The 22,493-nt window shown below is 39.7% G+C and overlaps 1 protein-coding gene across 1 annotated transcript in view; it reads right to left on the bottom strand.

Moving 5' to 3' along the window:
* EDNRA (endothelin receptor type A) overlaps positions 1–22,493 on the bottom strand; it is a 75,370-nt gene that overhangs the window by 26,950 nt on the left and 25,927 nt on the right. The window contains exon 3 of the mRNA XM_027513397.1: positions 6,584–6,711. Coding sequence (XP_027369198.1) covers positions 6,584–6,711 — 128 coding nt within the window. The remainder of the gene's footprint in view (positions 1–6,583; positions 6,712–22,493) is intronic.

Raw genomic sequence — 22,493 nt, 5'->3', positions numbered from 1 at the left:
ACCTTGGAGTGGATTGCTGTTTCCTTCTCCAGGGGATCTTCCTGACTCAGGGATCAACCCACATCTGCTTTGTTAGGTGGATTCTTTACTACTGAGCCCAGTTACTCCCGTTATTTTCCCTCAAAAGCAACATATTAAAAAAAAAAAAAAATCACAGACTCTTCCTGGGCCATAATTTGATTCAGCTCATAAAAGGAAAGCAGAGATTCCTAAATTGCAAATTGTTTCATAACAGAATCCAATTTCCCTCTTTTTACTCCTTGCTTTTTTTTTTTTTTTAAAGGAAGAAGTTTTCTTATTTTTAGTAGAATATAATGCAACCAAATCAAGATGCAAAGCAAATGGTATCTAATTTTCAGGAATGAACTGTGAATGATTCATTTTACAGTGTGAAAGCTTTTGACATAGAAATGTCAAAAAAGATTCCTTCCATACAGATCTCAAAGATGAGTCAGTACCAAGGGAAATGCAACAATTTATAAAGAAAGGACTGAGGGAACACAGGATGGTGAATTGATTACCAGGGAAAAACCTGGATTAAGGCAGATTTTTGAGAAAGTGGAATTTTAAAATGGTTCATCTCTTTGATCTAAAACTGAGACTAGGGACTTCCCTGGTGATCCGGTGGCTAAGACACCATGCCTCCAGTGCAGGGGGTCCCGGTTGGACCCTGGTCGGGGAGTTGAATCCCACATGCCACAGTCAAGTGTTCCCATGCTGAAACTAAAGATCCCCCATGTTGCAAATAAGATCTGATGAAGCCAAACAAATAAAAAACAAACAACTGAGAGCAAGTCTTAATGAAAGAGATGCTTGGTATTCTTTTTTCTTTCTTTTTTTTCAAACCAAGGATATTTTATTTGATACATAACTGATAACTTGTGATTGAACCATTGAGTTAATTTTTCTCCCTGCATGAGATAGGAGAGGAAAGGGTGTGGCTGAGGTGAACCTCCACCAGAACTAGGAGTCTATGACCCAGTCCTTCCATTTCCTCCCCCCATCATCTCTTCCCAGCTCCCTTCTTCCCCCTATCTACAGGTAGGGTATTTTTCTTTTTTACAGGTAGGGTTTATACTGGGGATGCTGAAGCAATATTGTCCCCTGAGAGAGGGCAGAACAAGATGAAATAAGGAAGGAACTGGAAGTTTTTGATGACTTGGGACTTTTGGGGATCCCATTGCACGAATATCTCCCTTGTGCATTTCATTCTTCCTGGTTCCCTTGTCCACATGTTCACACCCATTGATACTCTAAAGAACAGCAGCCAGGCCTGATTCTTCACGTCTGTACCTCATACTCTTCTCTCCAGTTGTTCTGTTGAACTAAATGATGACTTACGCTTCTCAATGTAGGGATAATTCATGATATAGTATATCACTGAGGAATAAGTGCCCTAAAATATTTTTCAATCAAGAAAAAAATTAATTTTTTATACTTTTCTTTTTTTTGGCTGTGACTCATGGCATGTGGGATCTTAGTTCCCTGAGCAGGAATTGAACCCAACTTCCAAGGAAGTCCCAAGAAAAAAAATGTATATTTTCTATATTAAGATTCATATGAACCATAAAAGGGACCACTAAACTATAGCACATAACACTATTTAGAGCACATATTGTAAATTTTGTAACACGAAAATATACTGTAGAGATGAAAAGTTGCCTCTATTTCTTATCAAACCAAGCAAATTATTTTCCTTTCCTTGGTCTCTCTTTTCATCAATGCCTCTCTTCTCAGAGGACTATGCCCAGCTGCCTTAAAAAGGTTTTACTATTTATAGAAGCCAAGCATCTTCCTTGCCTTCTTTCTCCTGTTTCTCATTCTTGGGTCATAGGCTGCTCTTTTCTGGATTTGGTTAGATGTTTCCTCAGAGGTGCAGTTTTCTTAGAACACTGAGTGGCTCTTTCCCAGAACTTGTTATCATGCTAGTTTTTAACATAAAGTTTGGGAAATTTTCTAAATAAAGAGTAAGTTTTAAAATAAAATGCTATTTTCCCAAATTTGATGGTGCTTTTGTAAAGGCAAGTGTAGGTGTGGAAATACCTTTGAGCTGAGTATGTACATGTATTTCTCCACACAAGGCCTATATACATTTGTGTTTTAGAGCTAGAGTCATAGGAAATTAGTGTTAATATAAAATAAAAGTCATAGGAATGAACTGGGCAAATGAGAAAAACTAAATGTAAAGAATAGCATGAAATAAATAAGGAAAACTGGTCACAGACAATAAAACTCAATAAACTTTCAGAACTTTTTTCTGCTTGTATTAATAGAACAACTACTAATAATATGATGAAAACCCACTATTCTATCCCCTGACATAACTACTAATAATACTGATCATATTACTTTCAAGGAATTTTATATTCATAAACCTACACATTTAAATTGCATTTAACATCCCTATCCTTTTCCCTAAAATGTTGCTTTCAACATTTTCTGTAAATTGGCTCATTTATGTACCTAATTTCTTTGTTCAAATTTTGGATCATTTCCATAGGGTTTATTCTAAAAATTGTAATTATTGGGTCAGAAGGCAAAAGCAGGATTTCCCTAATGGCTCAGTGGATGAGAATCCATTAGCAGCAACTAAGCCTGTGAGCCACAACTATTGAGCCTGTGCTCTAGAGCCTGGGAATTGCAACTACGGAAGTCGGAGTGCCCTAGGGCCTGTCCTCAGCAGTAAGAGAAGCCTGCACACAGCAACAAAGACCTAGCAGAGTCAATAAATAAATAAATTAAAAAAAAGAACACAAAAGCACTTGTAGGACTTTACTTTCTGGAGGGGCTGTTCAAGTTTCCATCATTACCAGAGAAGTATGCTTTTTAACGAGAATTTCTCTTAAATTTGATTTTTTCTTTGGTGATTTTTATACTCATACCTTTTAATATGAAAGTATTACGATTTTAACTACCAATTGTATGGATTCTTTAAATACCAAGAATATTAACATGCAGTTTTGCTGCAAGTATATTCCCCAGATTATTGCTTTATTTGGTTTTTAATTTTATGAATGTGTGATCTTCTTTTAAAATTTTATGTCCTAAAATGCATTTATAGTTTTACTCAGATTTTCTACCATCCTTTTTAGGTTTAAAAAGTCTTCCTTTTCTAGAGACCAAAAAGATGCTGGTTTATTTTCTTCTACTGCCTGATGGTTTGAGTTTCTGCATGCTTAAACACACACTACTTTTATTTGATGACTGGCTCCAAAACTTAGTAGATGAGTGACCTTGATTAAGCTCTTGCAACTTCAGCTTCCTCACCTGTAAAATGGGGATAACTATAGCACCATCACAGGTGTTCAGTTCAGTTCAGTTCAGTCGCTCAGTCGTGTCTCTTTGCGACCCCACGAACCCCAGCACGCCAGGCCTTTCTGTCCATCATCAACTCCCGGAGTTCACTCCGACTCACGTCCATCAAGTCAGTGATGTCATCCAGCCATCTCATCCTCTGTCGTCCCCTTCTCCTCCTGCCCCCAATCCCTCCCAGCATCAGAGTCTTTTTCCAATGAGTCAACTCTTCGCATGAGGTGGCTAAAGTACTGGAGTTTCAGCTTTAGCATCATTCCTTCCAAAGAAATCCGTGATAAGCATTAAATAAAATAATTTCTGGGAAGTATTTTTAACAGGGCCTGGTACACACTAATACTTAACAAATGGTAATAATTGTAACAACAGACTGGTTCCAAATAGGAAAAGGAGTACATCAAGGCTGTATATTGTCACCCTGCTTATTTAACTTATATGCAGAATACATCACGAGAAATGCTGGGCTGGAAGAAGCACAAGCTGGAATCAAGATTGTTGGGAGAAATATCACTAACCTCAGATATGCAGATGACACTACTCTATGGCAGAAAGTGAAGAAGAACTAAAGAGCCTCTTGATGAAAGAGAAAGAGGAGAGTGAAAAAGCTGGCTTAAAGCTCAACATTCAGAAAACTAAGATCATGGCATCCAGTCTCATCACTTCATGGCAAATAGATGGAGAAACAGTGGAATTAGTGGCAGACTTTATTTTTTTGGGCTCCAAAATCACTGCAGATGGTGATTGCAGCCATGAAATAAAAAGACACTTACTCCTTAGAAGGAAAGTTATGACCAACCTAGACAGCCTATTAAAAAGCAGAGACATTACTTTGCCGACAAAGGTATGTCTAGTCAAGGCTATAGTTTTTCCAGTGGTCATGTATGGATGTGAGAGTTGGACTGTGAAGAAAGCTGAGCACCGAAGAATTGATGCTTTTGAACTGTGGTGTTGGAGAAGACTCTTGAGAGTCCCTTGGACTGCAAGGAGATTCAACCAGTCCATCCTAAAGGAGATCAGTCCTGAGTGTTCATTGAAAGGACTGATGTTGAAGCTGAAACTCCAATATTTTGGCCACCTGATGCAAACAGCTGACTCATTTGAAAAGACCATGATGCTGGGAAAGATTGAGGGCAGGAGGAGAAGGGGATGACAGATGATGAGATGGTTGGATGGCATCACCGACTCAATGAACATGAGTTTGAGTAAACTCCGGGAGCTGGTGATGGACAGGGAGGCCTTGTGCACTGCAGTCCATGGGGTTGCAAAGCGTTGGACACGACTGAGCGACTGAACTGAGCTGAGTCATTGCAACTAATATTATTGATATGTAGCACAAGATAAGCTTTTAACATGTTTTTCCCCCAGATGGTACATAGCACTATTTGTTGATGAATCTTCCCTTTTCTTGTTACAATCCAAGTGACTTCAGCCTATATTATATTCTTGTACACTTTGAAACCTGTTTCTGTTTCCCCCATTGATTTGTCAATGTATTTATGGGTGTATACCACATTGTTTCACAATTGTAGTTTTATAACACTTAAGAATATCATGTAGGAAGAATTTGCATATAGGAAACACAATTTTTAAAAAAATTGTCATGATTATTTTACATCTCATAAGTACTGTATTATCTAAAAACGATGTTATTGGGGTGCTAGGAGTGGGAACAGCAGAGTGAGAATTCACTAGTGAATAAAATCCAGATTATTTGCTCATATTTTGAGACATCGTCACAAGTAACAGTTATTCGTTAAGTTGAAGTGATACAGTGGCTACTTATGGTATGTAAATATTTGTATGCAACAGCCTTTAACATTTGATGTGATGCAGAAGAAACCTATGTAGACCTCAGGTTTTCCTGAGAATCACTGTGAATCCTAATTATTCATGATTTTATTTATGATCTTTGTTTTTACCATTGCTCTGTTTATCATTTTTGTCAATACCTTACTGCAACTTAAATGCTAATGAAATGTTCTTTGTTTTGATTTCAGCAATAAATTTATTTTTAATAATACCACTAAACATTTTGTTTAGTGTTTCACAATTACTATAACCATACATTTATAATAAGGATATCATTATAGTTTTCTACTACCAATGGAATGAATATCTTTATGGTTTAACAATAAAAGTTTTGGTCCTGAAAATTAATTGTAAATGATAAATAACAGAATATCCGTAAACACTTACACTGTTCTTTAAGAAAGTGGGCCTTTTATTTCTATGTTGATGGGACTTGGGTGGTCTGATAAAGTGATTGTTAAAGTGTGAAAGGAAAAATGAAGACCTCTTCTAAATTGTAGGTAAACCACTTAAGTAGGCCATTAAACAGCGTTTGCTAAGGATTATGCGTGCATGCTAAGTTGCTTCAGTCATGTCCAACTCTTTGTGACTCTCTGGACCATAGCTCGCCAGGCGCCTCTGTCTGTGGGATTCTCCAGGCAAGAATATCGGAGTGGGTTGCCATGTCCTCCTCCAAGGGATCTTCCTGCTCCAGGGATTGAACCTATATTTCTTATGTCTCCTGCATTGGCAGGCAGGTTGCTACCTGGGAAGCCCTCAAAGGGCTGTATTCAATATAAAAGAGCACCAGAGTTCCTAATTTCATTTTTTTATAAAATTCCCACTATGAAAATTAGAAGATATATAAAATACCTTCTAGAAATTCATGGAATTTAGAAAGACCTCTTTAAAGAAGTCTTGACATCCATGTTTGAGAAGAATTCTGGAAAGACTTTGAGACACTTGATGGGTTTTTCAGAGCTGGATGAAAAGGCACTTCTATTGTTTTCTTTTTAGGAAGACTTTCAAGCATAGATTAGAATATAATTCTGAGTACTCATTATTCAGTTCAAGGAATCAAGCTTTAGAAATATAATTGAGCCATATCTTCTTTTTGTTTCCAATGAGAAATCTACCACTGAAAATATAGAGTTTGGATGTCCTAGAATTTCCTTTTCCAAAGTTCATTCCATCTAACATATTCCTTGGGCTTCCTTGATAGCTCATCGCCATAAGGATGTCAAATGGATATAGTTGGCAAAATGGTCTAGATGCTAGTTTGCCTAAACCAAAGATGGCTAGTAATCAGCAACTGTGGAAAATAATTCTGAACAGTACAGCAAGATTGATAATAGTTTAATTCCTGGGAACCAATGAACCACTGTCCTGGGCATCCGCTCTCAAAACTCCTTGAGTTCTCTTCTTTCTGAGAAAAATACTGTTCTAAACCCAACAAAAGACTGAGGAGAAAGAGCCACATTACCTGTCAACGCTTAGGGCGCAGAGATTAAGGACGGTGATCCCCACTGAGGACTTCTGCAAAAAGGGGAACAACTTGCAGAGGAAAACGCCAAAGTCATTCTGTTCAAAAGGCCAGCGCCCAGCCAGCAGCTGAAAAAGGGAAAAAGCGTGTAAGACAAATGGCAGAGCCAGCACGGAACACTTGGACACACATTTCTAATCACACTTCTGAACTTCTAAATTTTATCATTGGTGATGCTTTTCAGTTGGAGTGATAGCAGGAGATTATCATCGTCATTATCTTTTCATATTTTAATGCTGCAGCAAGTTTTTCTAACCCTGAAAGATGCGGAGAATGATAAATATAATAACAAGAGATAAATCTTTGATCTTATAGGAAGTGGTCACATGGCCCACTTTTCAGAGGAGCAACAGGTGGGGGTTTGGATGACAGTTTAACCAAGAAGCAGGAAGTCATCTTTGATCAGTTCTTACAAAGTCATGAGTTAAATGAGTCATTTTCAACCAGTGGCATTGGGAGATTATATTCACTCCTGACAAGCAGCCAAATTTCTGAACAAGATGTTATGGAGAATACTGGGAAAATGAAGTGGTTTAGGATATACTGGCTTTGTCAACTGGCTAACACCTAAAATCACTTGGAACTCACGCTTTCCTCCATGCTTAACAGGCTGCCTTGCTTTAGCAGGGATGACACCAGTGATGTTTGTTTAGGCTCAGATTTCTCTTTATCACATGGGAAAATGTGGTTACTGTGACCTGTTTGTAGCGCTTGCAGGAATGTCTATTCTTCCATGTTGACAATTTGAAATCTTTGAAATTCTAAGGAGAAAGTGATGACACTCTAGTGGCTGTGATAAGTAGCAAGAACACAAGTCCTCTGTGAGCTGCTGGTATTCATCTACTTAGGTATTGTACTAGAAGCATGGACTTAAATAACAGCGTAGCTATGTAAATAGAGGGAGGAAGTCCCCACTGAATATATGATGTCTTTTCAAGAGTAAAAATGGCATTGATTTCCTTTCTAATGTTTGCTTAGTGACTCAGAACTTAAATTTACTCTACTCAATAGGAAATAATACCATGCTAATTTGACAAAATTTTCTTTTTTTTCAAAGCACCCATTGCCATACTAACTCTAAGTTGACCTTCCAATGTTGTTCTACCATGTCTAAAATATTGAGGATTAATTTCACGGCTGGTGTCATCATTGATATGAGTCCATGGAAAGAGGCTGGGAAACTGTCACTCCAGAAATACAAAATCAGAACGTATGCATTTTGAAAATTTAATAACATAGGGCTCTCTCTGTAATTATATTCTTTATGGCTAAGACCCTGTATGACTTTTAAACATATTTCCCCCCTTTTTCTGTATTGTTTTCTGAAAGCCCTTTTCCTTCAGTCCTGTCTCAGGGATTTTTTCCCTCTCATTCTTACTGGTTTTGCTTGGTGTCTTCTTAGAATTTCCATATAAACTCTTGTCCAAGGACAACCAGTGAACTCTTCACAGAAACACTTCCCTAAACACTTTCAGTTCTCATGAAGCTAAAAAATAATTATACCATTGCTGATTGCTAGTTATTAGGGCCTGATGCAAGTAAAGACACAAAACCTTATTTCTGGGATGAATCACCCCCTAAAAAGAAGACCTGAAAATTAATTTTTATAGGATGAGAATTTAGTATTTTGTTCCACAACAGTAATTCTCCAGTAAAGACTAGAGAGATATAATTTAAACATGTAGGGTTATTGTTACCATCTTTCTAAATTCCATATATATGCATTAGTATACTGTATTGGTGTATTTCTTTCTGGCTTATTTCAGTTAAAATAAATAAATTTAAATTAAACATGTAGGAATTGTTATAGGATAAGGTTTGAAACAGTTGAACTGTTATGGTTGGATGGTTGGTTCATTCCTGGAGACAGAGGATCCTGAAATCCATGTGAACAAATTTTCCAACTCATACATCCAACAACAAGAGAAAAGGATGTTTCTGGCTTTAACAAGGGAGACTCTGAAATCCTGTGAAAGTCTAAGGAACAAGGGCTAAGGAACATGATCTGGAAAACCCCACAGCGCATGGTTTCAGGCTCTTCCAGTCTCAACCGAAAAAGATTTTGGGCTTCCCAGGTGGGGCTGATGGTAAAGAATCTGCCTGCCAATGCAAGAGACATAGGAGAGTTGGGTTTGATCCCTGGGTTGGGAAGATTCCCCAGGAGAAGGGAATGGCTACCCACTCCAGTACTCTTGCCTGGAAAATTCTATGCGCTGAAGAGCCTGGAGGGCTACAGTCCATAGGGTTGCGAACAGTCAGACACACTGAGCACAACAACAACACGAGACAACAGCAATGCTTACTTAAACTCTTAATTAGGGTTAGGAGGAAAGGAAGAGCTCAAGAGGAAGATATCAGTTCAGTTCAGTCGCTCAGTTGTGTCCGACCCTTTGCGACCCCATAAACCACAGCACGCCAGGCCTCCCTGTCCATCACCAACTCCCAGAGTTCACCCAAACCCATGTCCATTGAGTCGGTGATGCCATCCAACCATCTCATCCTCTGTCGTCCCCTTCTCCTCCTGCCCTCAATCTTTCCCAGCATCAGGGTCTTTTCTAATGAGTCAGCTCTTCACATCAGGTGGCCAAAGTTTTGGAGTTTCAGCTTCAGCATCAGTCCTTCCGATGAACACCCAGGACTGATCTCCTTTAGGATGGACTGGTTGGATCTCCTTGCAGCCCAAGGGACTCTCAAGAGTCTTCTCTAACACCTTAGAACTGTTACTGTTTAGTTGCTAAGTTGTGTCTGACTCTTCTGTGACCCCATGGACTGTAGCCCTCCAGGCTCCTCTGTCCATGGGATTCTTCAGGCAAGAATACAGGAGTGGGTTGCCATTTCCTTCTTCAGGGGACCTTCCTGACCCAGGGATTGAACCTGCATCTCCCACATTGCAAGTAAAGCAGTAAAGTGGATTCTTTACTGCTGAGCCACCATTGATGGGCACTAAACAGATCACAGAACTGTTTTTTGTTGACACAAATGAGTGTTTGGTTATTTTTGTTCTTTTTTTTTTTTCTTTGCCAGCATTGATTCTTCTTGGGAATTATAGACAGAGGTGAATGAAAGAAATCATTGGAAAAAAATTTTAGGTCCAATCACAGTGTAGACACCCCTGATGTACATCCACACTTTATTCTCAAGGGATGTATGGACAGTGACTATTGTAATGATGCCAACAGGAAATTAGGTCCCTGCCTGCCGGCAACTTCTCTTTCTGGTTAAAGCAGCTTTCTTAAGCAGGCCTTGATTAACTGTACTGTGCTATGCTGAGTTGCTTCAGTCGTGTCTGACCCTACGGATTGTAGCCCACCAGGCTCCTCTGTCCATGGGAGTCTCCAGGCAAGAATACTGAAGTGGGTTGTCATGACCTTACCTATTCAACCTCAAGTAGGATCTGCCTGTTAACCTCTTTCACGGAACCAATGTTGGAGTATTTTATACTCAAAGACTCCTTTCAGACCGCTCTGCCTTAGCAAGAAAACGTGTACAAAAGGAAGGCAAAGAGACATAGAGTGTAGCTCACCTATTTTTCTCTTATTTAGAGGAGTTATTTTGGAGCTTAAGAAAGGTTACTGGAAATGCACACTTTCTGTTATTTACTAGCATATAAAATGGGAAATACAGTATTTAAAATTGCAAAAGTTAAGCTGTATAAAAACTTATATAATGAAAAGGAAGTCACCCTTCTATTCAAGAACTCTAAATTCTCTGCCCAAAGGCAATCATAGTTAATTATAAAGTGTGTTTTCTTCCAGAAAACTCCCTCTGTACATAAAAGATGTGCCATTTAAAAAAAAATGAGAGCATATGGAAATAATACCTTTCAGCAGTCTATTATGATCTTTTTTTCCTACAGCAGATTTCTGAGAACTGGTTCTATTACTTAATTAAAAGGTTTTGATTTTTAAAAGCACGTTGAGGAAAACAATTTAGACTAGACTAGGAAAAGATAAAGAACTGCTTAGGATAAACAGACCATGGTAAAAGAACTAGTTGATTTCATTACCATTAACAAGTTATGAACAATTTAATGAAAGAAAAACCAAACCAGTCTGACAAATTAACAAGTCTGATTGGTTCAAGGGTTAATCTGGCACCTTGGAGCAGTCATAGCTTATTTTTGCATAAAAGGGTCTGTGCTTTTATGTAACCCTCATATTTATAACTTCCAGGAGCATCACACGGTACCTAGTACCCTGTAGGTGTTGAAGCAATGAATGATTTCAATTCACTAATTCAGGGAAATAACTTTCACATTTTGAAATCTGACAGTACCACTTTGCCTCAGAAAACGCAATCATCTTAAAGTTTACTATTTAAACGTTGTTTAACAGTATCCGGAAGTCGTATTTCCACTCTTTATGTGGAAACAAACAAGGCGCTGTTTCAACTAGTTGTTGGAGGAGGCGGGAGATCAGAGCTCTGCTGAAAAGTCCGCAGCGGCGAGGAGCTGCCAGATTCTGCGTGGGGAGCCCTCCCCTTGCTCTCGCTGAGACTGTGCAGCTGGATGAGAGGCACAGCGCAGCGCCTGAGAGGACGCCCGGCCTGTGGTCCAACCGAGCACTCAGGTGGGCGCAGAGGAATAGTCCAGGGCCACTGAGGCAGCAGAGGGCAATCTGCCGAGTATGGATTTCGTTTTAGGAACCCTGGTGTGGTTCTAGTACAGGGTAATTTTCTTCAGTCAAAAAGTAGTTAAAGTCCTGATCTCAACCTGAAAATTAAAGCACTACTAACGCTAAGAGTCAGACACGACTGAGCGACTTCCCTTTCACTTTTCACTTTCATGCATTGGAGAAGGAAATGGCAACCCCCTCCAGTGTTCTTGCCTGGAGGATCCCAGGGACGGGGGAGCCTGGTGGGCTGCCGTCTATGGGGTTGCAGAGTCGGACACTACTGAAGCGACTTAGCAGCAGCAGCAGCAGCAAACAGCACAATTAGTGTAGAAGTTCTGTATTTGTGTGGCTGATTTGGATGGTGTCAAAATCAACATTATGAAATTGACAGGCTGCACGACATGGACGGAACTAGAGGTTGTCGTACGGAGTGAAAAAAGTGAGATGGAGAAGAACTATCATATGAAATCCCTTATGTGCCAAATCTAAAAAGAAATGATGCAAACGAATTTATTTACAAAACAGAAAGAGACTCACAGACTTAGAAAATGACCACAGAGGAAGGACAGCGGAAGGGATAGTTAGGGAGTTTGGGATCGACATGTACACACTACGATATTTAAAATGGATAACCAGCAAGAACCTACTTATATAGCGCAGGGAACTCTGCTCAATGTTATGTGATGGGATGGGGAGGAGGAGTGTGGAGGAGAATGGGAGGGGAGTCTGGAGGAGAATGGATACATGTATATCCATGTAAAGGATCCAAAGGCGGAGTCCCTTTGCTGTCCACCTAAAACTATCATGACATTGCTAACTGGCTATACTCCAATATAAAATAAAAAGTTTTAAAAATAAATGCAATAGATTTTTTTCTGCTGCTGCTAAATCGCTTCAGTTGTGTCCGACTCTGAGCGACCCCATAGACGGCAGCCCACCAGGCTCCGCTGTCCCTGGGATTCTCCAGGCAAGAACACTGGAGTGGGTTGCCATTTCCTTCTCCAATGCATGAAAGTGAAAAGTGAAAGTGAAGTCGCTCAGTCGTGTAGGACTCTTAGCGACCCCATGGATTGCAGCCTACCAGGCTCCTCCGCCCATGGGAATTTCCAGGCAAGAGTACTAGAGAAGGTTGCCATTGCCTTCTCTGGGATTTTTTTCTATTTTCCTCTGTTTCCAGAGAAGTAATTTTTTCCCTTTATAAGTGTCCTATAAATACTCAATATCTTCTATAAGGTACACCCACTTGAAATACAATGTCTGCATTAGAAATACATCAAAAAAGCAATTGACAGGCTGCATTTTTTTTAACCCATTGACACAGATTTACCTAACTACACGTACCACATGATCCACTGATAAGCACCCTGTTTTTAGAATGAGTAGGTCCCAAAGCAGGCTGTCCAGCCACTACTATACTTAGCACAAAGCAATTTCTATGTGATTGTGACCTTTTAGATAAATGCAGGGTACCTGTTTATGTCAGTTTTCTGGAACATACCTGACAACCAGAAGGTAAGCAAAAATGTAAGGCGCCAAAAGCTTGCTGTGAAATCTGTGCCCTAAAGCCCTTGTCCTTTACTTATGGGCAGACTGCCTGAGTCTTCCACACACGTTGATTTTTTTTTTACTTTACACACAATTTTATTGTTCTATTATTCATCATTGCACACACAAAGCCACTTATTAATACAAACCCTCCTGATGAGTGGTTCTTAGTCTTGGCTGTACATCAGAATGACTGAAGAAGCTTTTAAAAATCCCAGTGTCTAGGCTATGCCTTTAGACAACTGCTCTTCATCCTGGGGTGATCTTGTCCTTCAGGGGACATTTGACAACATCTTGTGATATTTTTGGTTTTTACAGCTTGTTGGGAGGCTATTAACATCTGGGGGCAGAGGCCAAGGATACCGCCAAACATCCAATGCACAGGCCAGGTGCTCCAGTGAACAATTATCTAGCCCAGAATGTCAATGGTGCTTAGACTGAAAATCCTGTCCTAGGCCAATGAAATCAGAATCTCTGGCGTGTTTAGTCACTTCAGTCTTGGCGACCCCATGGGCCATAACCCATCAGGCTCCTCTGTCCATGAGATTCTCCAGGCAAGGGTACTGGAGTGGGTTGTTGAGCCCTTTCTTCAGGGGATCTTCCCCACCCAGGGATTGAACTCACTTCTCCTGCATTGCAGGTGAATTCTTTACCGCTGAGCCACTGGGGAAGCCCCCTAGTCTCTTGAGTTGGGACACAAGGTCAGCAGTTTTGCTTTTTTTTTCCCAAATGGAACTTGGTTTTACATGATGAAGACATGCACTTGAGCATGGGTGGTCGGGAGTTCTCATTTGTGTTTTGACATCCCCAAATAATGAATTAATGAACACGATAAACTATTATTGCTGGCAGTGGCTTTACCCCAAGTGGCCGAGCGGCACTGTCTGACTTATGACTCTGAGCCCTTGGTGGGTCACCCCAACCCTCGCCCCAATCCTCAGTGACCTCCTCCTCTTCCATCTTACTTGCCGCTTTCTCTCCTCCATGTCCAGGAATTTTTAAAGCTTCCAGGTGGTGCCAACGTAGAGCCAAGGTTGAGACTCACTACTTCAGTGTACTTGTTCTCAAGCTTTGGCTGCCATCAGAATCATCTGGAGGGCCGGAACTTCACACACTGAATGTACACTGCACAGATGTTAGTTATTCTGAACTGCTATAGTTTGTAATTATAAACCGAAACATACTGATTATTCATGACCATGAAGAAAAGGATAATAAAAATTAATTTATCCCCCCTTTTAAAATCCATTGCAGATGTTAATGCCACTATTTGGACATTATCTTTGTTATTGTCATGACATCTTATTAATGGGATAAGTAAAGCCAGGGATGCCTTTTTCTCTGTGCTAATTTCCCTTCCAGCCCGTCCAGTGAGGCTGGCGGCTTCTCCTGCTTCCATTCGTCCCACTCCACCCATCCTAGGGAGGAATGAGAGATTTATGAGTACAGTTTGTAATAGCTGGGAACCTCAAAGTAAATAAAATGTTTTCTTTCCCTCAACATGGATTACTCAGGTCATTTGAAGTTGGACATGGTGAACCAGGTATAGTCTTTAAAAAGTAGGGTTCTGAGGTTTTTCCTTTCTGGGAGTGGGGCTGGGAGGTATTCTAGAAGTTGGTACATCATCGAACCAGCAGTAAAGATGTTCTACATCTTCTGACACTACAGACTGGCATGGTAATAAAGCCTGTGATGCCGAGGCCTTTCATGAGAACATGTTTTTGGGCTGTTGCAAATCTCAAATTGGTTGTAATGAAATAAATCACTGTGCGTGACTGAGAATGAATTTTGTTCTTCCCTGAGGCTTTAATTGCTTCAGGATTGAGGCAGAATTTTCACAGAAGTCAAATGAAATTAAATCAAATCAATAGAGCAAAACCAATGGCTTCTGCCCTACTCTTACGATTTTTCCTTTGTCAGGGTTCTCATACCTCCTGGCCAGCCCTAGAATTTGGAGAGCACGACAGACACAGAGCAGAAACTCCATAAATGTTCCCGACTCTGGTGCTGGGTGCTCTCTGTGATGAGGGCTGGGGGTGGAGGGTAAGGGGGAACGGAGAAGCACTCCTTTGAATGAGAGAAGGCGGCTTAGCATTATAAAGAGTGTGGGCCCTGAGGTTCAACTTCCTGGGTTGGACCAAATCCCAGCTCCTCTATATTCCAGATCACATGACCTTGGCACATGACCTTGGTTAACCTCACGCATCTCAGTTTCCTCCTCTAGAAAACGGAAACGGTGATGGCAGCTACCTTGCCAGTTTACTGTGGGAGACAGAAGAGATGATCCAGAGAAAGTGCTTAGCAGAAGTAAGTATCTGGCAATGGGAGCTATTTGCACAGCCTATCCTTATCAGTCTCTGCTTTGTGTCTGCTTTTTCCAGTGAGACTGTGAAGGAGGGTCATCCCGGCTACCAGGTGCAGGGTGGTGGCAGACCCCACGGGCACAAAGGGCCCCACTGACCAGGAGTTGTCTACCCAGAAGAGGAACAGATGCGATGGTCCCTAAGGGAGCTGCAAGCGGCATGCTGCAGCAGCTCAGCAGATGAGGGCCTTGGACCCACATGACTCATGCGATAGAAGTGTTTCTCAGTGAAAACCAGAGATGAAAGAGAGCCTGCGCCATATATGGTTGATGTGGGTAGGAAATCAGAGCCCCTTAGAACAGGGCCTGACTCATCGAAGATCGTAACTGGGAGTGCCTGTAAACATGGATTTTGAGGGACTGCTCCAGCTACTCTGCACATAGATCAGAAACTTGAAGTTGTTGCTACTACCTGCTATCCATCTATTTAACTGTTCAATATTCAGTGTTTTGGTTTTGGCTGAGGGGTCTTCACTTTTTAGAATCTGAAATACATAGATGTTAATAACCAGGTGAAGGAGAGAATAAAAAAGAGGAAAAAACATTTTTAAAACAAAATTCCAAACCCAGGAAGGTTATTTCATTAGAGGAAAGATGGTTCACCCAAGATATGGGCTTAGTATCTCCAAGAATCTCAGTCACCCAAGGGTTTCATTCTCAGAGGCTGGGGATGAAAAGAAATATCTCTCTTTGATAACTCTGCTGTAAGGATGCCAATCTAGAATCTATTGATTTAGAATCTAGAATCTAGAACCTATCAGACTTCCACTTTTTCAGTATATCTAAAACCAAAGGATCATTGGATGGAGAAGAATTAAACTTCTCTAAAAAAGAAAAGTGAGAAGTACTCAATATCAAGGTTGTACAGTTTACTGTCAGTACTTTATGATTTAATTCATAATGGAGAGAAGCTTTACGTTGGAAAGAATGAAGTCGATTTTTCCTGAATGGAGAAAATATAGAAATTATAGAATTATAGTTAATTATAGAAAATAAGTGCTCTGACCTGGACACACAATAAGACTCAAAACTTATTGAAAAAATGTTATTGTTTATCTTAAGCACTCTCTATGGTAGCACATGCTGCTGCTGCTGCTGCTAAGTCACTTCAGTCGTGTCTAACTCTGTGCGACCCCACAGACGGCAGCCCACCAGGCTCCCCTGTTCCTGGGATTCTCCAGGCAAGAACACTGGAGTAGGTTGCCATTTCCTTCTCCAATGCATGAATGTGAAAAGTGAAAGTGAAGTCGCTCAGTCATGTCCGACTCTTCACGACCCCATGGACTGCAGTCTACCAGGCTCCTCTGTCCATGGGATTTTCCAGGCAAGAGTACTGGAGTGGGGTGCCATTCTAGTACTTACTAGAACATGAAGGTGAAAATGAAGCAGAACAAAACAAAATGAAATAACCGGCAGAGATTACTACATGTAGATTTAGGTAGTAGTCCCAAAAAACTTACCAGGAAGGTGGTAATAAGTAGGAAAAAGCAAAAACCAGTGGCATATTTTAGAGCATGCAGCATATTGAATGATGTAATGTGTAAAATCTTAAGAACTGGGGTTAGTTCTTCATTGTAAAGTATGTCACATGTTCACAATTATCCTGTGTCGATGGAAACAATGACCCAACTAAGATATGGTATGTGGTGTGAAGAAAATGATATCATAAGTGTCTTGTGGAGAACAAAGAAAATGGTTGATGCTAAAGGTGATGTATCACAGTAAACAAGGTTGAGGTGATTTTGAATACTTAATAACAGAAATTCGTTGGCAAATAAGACTTCATAATTTGCAATAGCTGAGGCATAAAGTGAATTAGGAAGACATGTTCAAGATGTCTGAGTCATGTAACTGTCATGCTTCCCTCAAGAATGGCATGCATCTTCACCCACTAAAGTATTAGAAGAGGGAAAGATGGCATACTGCAGGGAAGGAGAAATTCTGGCTTCTAGCTCTAGCCCTGTCGAAAATCTCTGGGCTGTGGCTTCCTCCTCTGCTGTATAATCTTGTTCTGGCCCAATATTTCTTATCTCTAAATTCTCTGCCAGCTCTTGGATCGCATGATTTTAAAAAAAAAAAATCACAACTCCAATCCGTAACTGGTTTCTCTGAAACTATTATCAGCTCCATTTATCCCTGACCTAGTCTAACCTCAACCCCTCCCTTCACTTTATTATATATATATATATATATATATATTCATTTATTTATGGCTGCACCATGCAGCAAGTGGGATCTAGTCCCCCGACCAGGGGTCAGGCCTGCGCTCCTTGCAGAGGAAACATGGATTCTCAACTTCTGGACCGCTAGGAAAGTCTCTCCCTTAATTTATATGGTTAATTTTGTTTTCCCAATTTCTCTTTTATTCTTCCCAACCATGAATATTTTAGTCCCTTTTGCATTTTTCTTTTTAGTCCTTTTTGCCTTTTTCTTTAGTTCTTTTTGCCTTTTTGGTCCTTTTTCCGCCCCAAAAGATGAAGGATGTCAGATATTATGTTATCCCATAGATGAAGCCCGGAGACTGTTTATTTACCTTGACGATATAAATAGTATTTTATTCCTCTCCAGGGAGAAGTTAAAATACATGGAAAATTTGCCCAGAGAATATAATAGGCACCATACTGTAAAATGCAGGAAAAAATAGTAGGTAAATGGCTATTTTAAGCTTCTAGTTAAGGGCTTGTTATAAATCATAGTGTAAAATTAAGGATTTAAAAAACCTTGAAAATTAGCTTGATCCTACTTTGTCTTTTTTCCAGACATTTGGAAATGAGACAATACTAAACTGTATGCGTCAAGAATAACAGAGTTTGACCTAGTTTTACCTCTCAGTCTTGATATTTGACACATGCTATATTTCCACTATAAGCATTTTGTTTATTTTCAGTGCTGCCTAGAACAGAAAACATACAAATTTGGGGTCTAATGTCATTAGCCTACAGTGACGCTGGGTTTCCTTTCATAGACACTTGAGTGCTGAGAGAGGCTTTTTCTTTGACATTCAGGGCCAAAGTTCTATTTCCTTTTAATCTCTCTCAAAAGACTGGGCACATTTTTCTACATGCAGCAATTGTGTAAGGATATTGACTCATGAAAATCAGTCACTTAAGCAAATGTTATTGCAAGTTTGGTAAATTATATTTATCTTAGATCTGAAAAAAGATAGCATTTTAGACTGGGACAGGTGCTTACAGATCATCTAGGTCAGTGGTTCTCTAAGCGCTGTCCTTGGAGCCCTGGACATTCCCTTTCAAGGTTCAGGCGAACCTTCCATAGCATTTGCAAGATCAGGAAAACAGAGATGACTGCCTTTTCCACCGGTTGACTTGTGCACTGTTGGTGCAAAAGTGACAGTGGGTAAAACTGTTGGTGCTTTAGCGTGCATCAAGCAATGGCACCAACTGTTCTCACACTGGCTGTATTCTTACCCATCGCACACTAGCAGGGAAAAAAGCTTCTGCTGCAAAAGTAATGGTGAAGACTCCAGCCAGGTCCTAGGCCACAATGGCAATAGACAAATATTTGTTGCATTTTCATATATACAACCAATTTATTTTTCTAGAAATGAAAAATACAAATATGAAATTGAGACAATTCCATTCAAAACTGCATCAAAAAAGAAGAAAATACTTAAAATATAAGGAATAAATTTAACTAAAGCAGTATAAGACACGTATGCTGAAAGCTGCCAAATACTAGATAAATAAAAGGTCTAAATAAATGTTTATTATTATATGGATTGGAAGGATCAGCATTGTTAAGATGGCAATATTCTCTAAATTCATCCAAAGAGTCAATACAATCCCTATGTAAATTCAAAGAAATTAGCAAGTTGATCTTAAAATTTGTATAGAAATGTAAAGGACCTAGAATAGCCAAAATTTTCTTTTGGAGGAGAAAAAAGAACAAAGTAGGACTTATAGTGGAGAAGGCAATGGCACCCCACTCCAGTACTGTTGCCCAGAAAATCCCATGGATGGAGGAGCCTGGTAGGCTGCAGTCCTTGGGGTCGCAGAGTCGGACACGACTGAGCGACTTAGCAGCAGCAGCAGCAGGACTTACAGTACCTGTTTAAAAACTTCCTATAAACTACAGTAATCAAGACAGGATGGCACAACAGTAGACACACAGGTCACTGGACTAAGAAAGAAAAGACAAATAAACCCTTATATTTATTATCAATTGAATTTTAACAAAGGTGCCAAGGTAATTCAGTAAGGAAAGGACAGTCTTGTTAGCAAATGGCATTGGAACAACTGGATATGCCTATGCAAAAAAATGAACTTAGATGCTTACCTTATATACTGCAAAAACATTAATTGTGATTACAGATCTAAATTAAGGGCTAAAATTGTAATATTGTCAGAAAAAAATTAAAAGATTTTTTTGTGATCTGGGCTGAGGCAAAGATTTCATAGATATGACACCAGACATGTGATCCACAAAGGAAACATTTGATAAATCGGATTTAATAAAAATTTAAAAACTTTGCTCTTGAAAAGCTACATTTATAAAATGAAAAGAAAAGCCACAGAGTGGGAAAATATTTGCAAATCATATATCTGATGAAGGACTTCTGTCCAGGATAAATATTATCTATTAAAATATAAATACTATGTATTTTTAATCTATGATGTTTCATATAAACAACATTTTGTCCATAGTCAGACATGTGTGTGATAAATCAACTTCACTCTATTAAAAAATAAGTAAAACAACAATAACATGAAAACTCCTACAGTTAAAAAAGATAAAGAACTCCTACAATTAAAAAATATAATAGTTAAAATGAGTAAAAGGCCTAAATAGACATTTCACCAGTGTAGAAATACAAATAGCTAGGTACATGAAAATAAAAAGTGCTCAACATAATTCATCATTAAAGGAAATGTACATTAAAGCCACAGTGAGATACGACTACACATCACTAAAATGGCTATAATAAGAAAGACTAACAATAATAAATGTTAGAGAGGACGTGGAGAAATTGGAACCCTCATATAATGCTGGTGGGAATGTAAACTGGTACAACCATTTTTTGATATTGATGTGATCCAGTGATATTCAGATGTCTCCACTGTACTCATTTGTTGGTATTTATACAATTTTTGTGTATTGACCTCCAGTCAAGATATGAACAAATTCATGACCACAAGGATCCTTGATAATGACCTCATAAGTGTGATTATAAAAAGCACACTCCTTTGCCCTCTCTCTTGAACTCCCTCATCCCTGGCAACCATTAATCTGCACTCCATCTCAATAATTCTGTCAGTTCAAGATGAATGGAATTAAACGGAATCATAGTATGTAATATTTTGAAGCTGGGTTTTTCCCCCTCACTCAGCATGGTTCCCTTGAGATTTATCCAAGTTGCTGTGTGTATCAATAGCCTGTTCTTTTTGTAATCCCTGAGTCGTACTCTATGGAATGGATGTACCATAGTTTGCTTAATCACTTACCCATTGAAAAACATTTGGGTTGTTTTGGGGTTCAGGCTATTATAAATAAAGCTACCATGAACATGCCTGAAAAAGTTTTTGCATGAACATAATTTTCATTTCTTTGGGATAAATGCCCAAGAGAGCAATTGCTGAGTCTTATGGTAATTGCATGTTCAGTCTTATAACGAACTTTCAAACTCTTTTCTAGAGTGCTTCTACAATTTCTCATTCTTACCAACAAGGTATGAATGACCCAATTTTTCCTCATCTTTGCTACTATTAAGAGTTTTCATTTTATGCATTCTCTTAGGTATGTAGTGATATCTCACTGTGGTTTCAATTTTGCGTTTCCCTAACCCTTATGGCAGAAAGTGAAGAAGGGCTAAAAAGCCTCTTGATGAAAGTGAAAGAGGAGAGTGAAAAAGCTGGCTTAAAGCTCAACAGTCAGAAAACTAAGATCATGGCATCCAGTCTCATCACTTCATGGCAAATAGATGGGGAAACAGTGAAAACAGTGGCAGACTTTGTTTTTTTGGGCTCCAAAATCACTGCAGATGGTGACTGCAGCCATGAAATTAAAAGACGCTTACTCCTTGGAAGGAAAATTATGACCAACCTAGACAGCATATTAAAAAGCAGAGACATTACTTTGCCAACAAAAGTCCGTCTAGTCCAGGCTATAGTTTTTCCAGTGGTCATGTATGGATGTGAGAGTTGGACTGTGAAGAAAGCTGAGTGCCGAAGAATTGATGCTTTTGAACTGTGGTGTTGGAGAAGACTCTTGAGAGTCCCTTGGACTGCAAGGAGATCCAACCAGTCCATCCTGAAGGAGATCAGTCCTGGGTGTTCATTGGAAGGACTGATGCTAAAGCTGAAACTCCAATATTTTGGCCACCTCATGCAAAGAGTTGACTCATTGGAAAAGACTCTGATGCTGGGAGGGATTGGGGGCAGGAGGAGAAGGGGACAACAGAGGATGCGATGGCTGGATGGCATCACTGACTCGATGGACATGAGTCTGAGTAAACTCTGGGAGCTGCTGATGGACAGGGAGGCCTGGTGTGCTGGATTCACGGGGTTACAAAGAGTTGGACACAACTGAGTGACTGAACTGAACTGAATTGAATGGCTAATAATGTTGAACATCTTTTCATGTCTTTATTGACCATCTTCATATCTTCTTCAGTAAAATTTCTATTCATTTTTTTTTGCTCATTTTCTGCCTGGATTTTAAAAAATATTAATCTTTAAAAAGTTATTTATTTATTTTGCTATGTTGGGTCTTAGTTGTGATACATGGGTTTTCTCTACTTGTGGTACACAGGTTCAGTAATTGTGGCTCATGGGCTTAGTTTATCTGCTGCCTGTGGGATCTTAGTTCCCTGACCAGGGATTCAAACCTTGTCCCCTGCATTGGAAGGTAGATTCTTAACCACTGGATCACAAGGGAAGTCCCTGTTTGAAGGTTTTTTGCTGTTGTTGTTGAATTTAGACAGTTGTTAATAAATTCTAGAAACTACTCCTTTAATTAGACATGCTGATTGAAAATCTGTATGTTTGTTTTTCCATCGTGTTGATGATTTTTCCATCCTCTTAAGAAGGTCTTTTGCTGAGTGAATGTTTTAAATTTTGATGGGGTCTTGTTTATCTGTTTTCTAGATTGTGCTTTTGGTGTCAAGCGTAAGAACTCTTTGCTATGAGTGCTTAGTCGCTCAGTTGTGTCCAACTCTTTGTGACCTTGTGGACCGTAGCCCACCAGGCTCCTCTGTCCATGGGATTTTTTTCAGGTGAGAATACTGGAGTGGGTTGCAGGGGATCTTCCCTGCAAACTGCTCCCCCGTTTGGTTCTCATTTCTCCTGAGTCTCCTGCATTGCAGGCAGATTCT

Source organism: Bos indicus x Bos taurus, chromosome 17, assembly GCF_003369695.1.
Source record: "Bos indicus x Bos taurus breed Angus x Brahman F1 hybrid chromosome 17, Bos_hybrid_MaternalHap_v2.0, whole genome shotgun sequence".
NCBI classification, from domain to species: Eukaryota; Metazoa; Chordata; class Mammalia; order Artiodactyla; family Bovidae; genus Bos; species Bos indicus x Bos taurus.
This window is presented reverse-complemented; position numbering and strand designations above follow the sequence as displayed.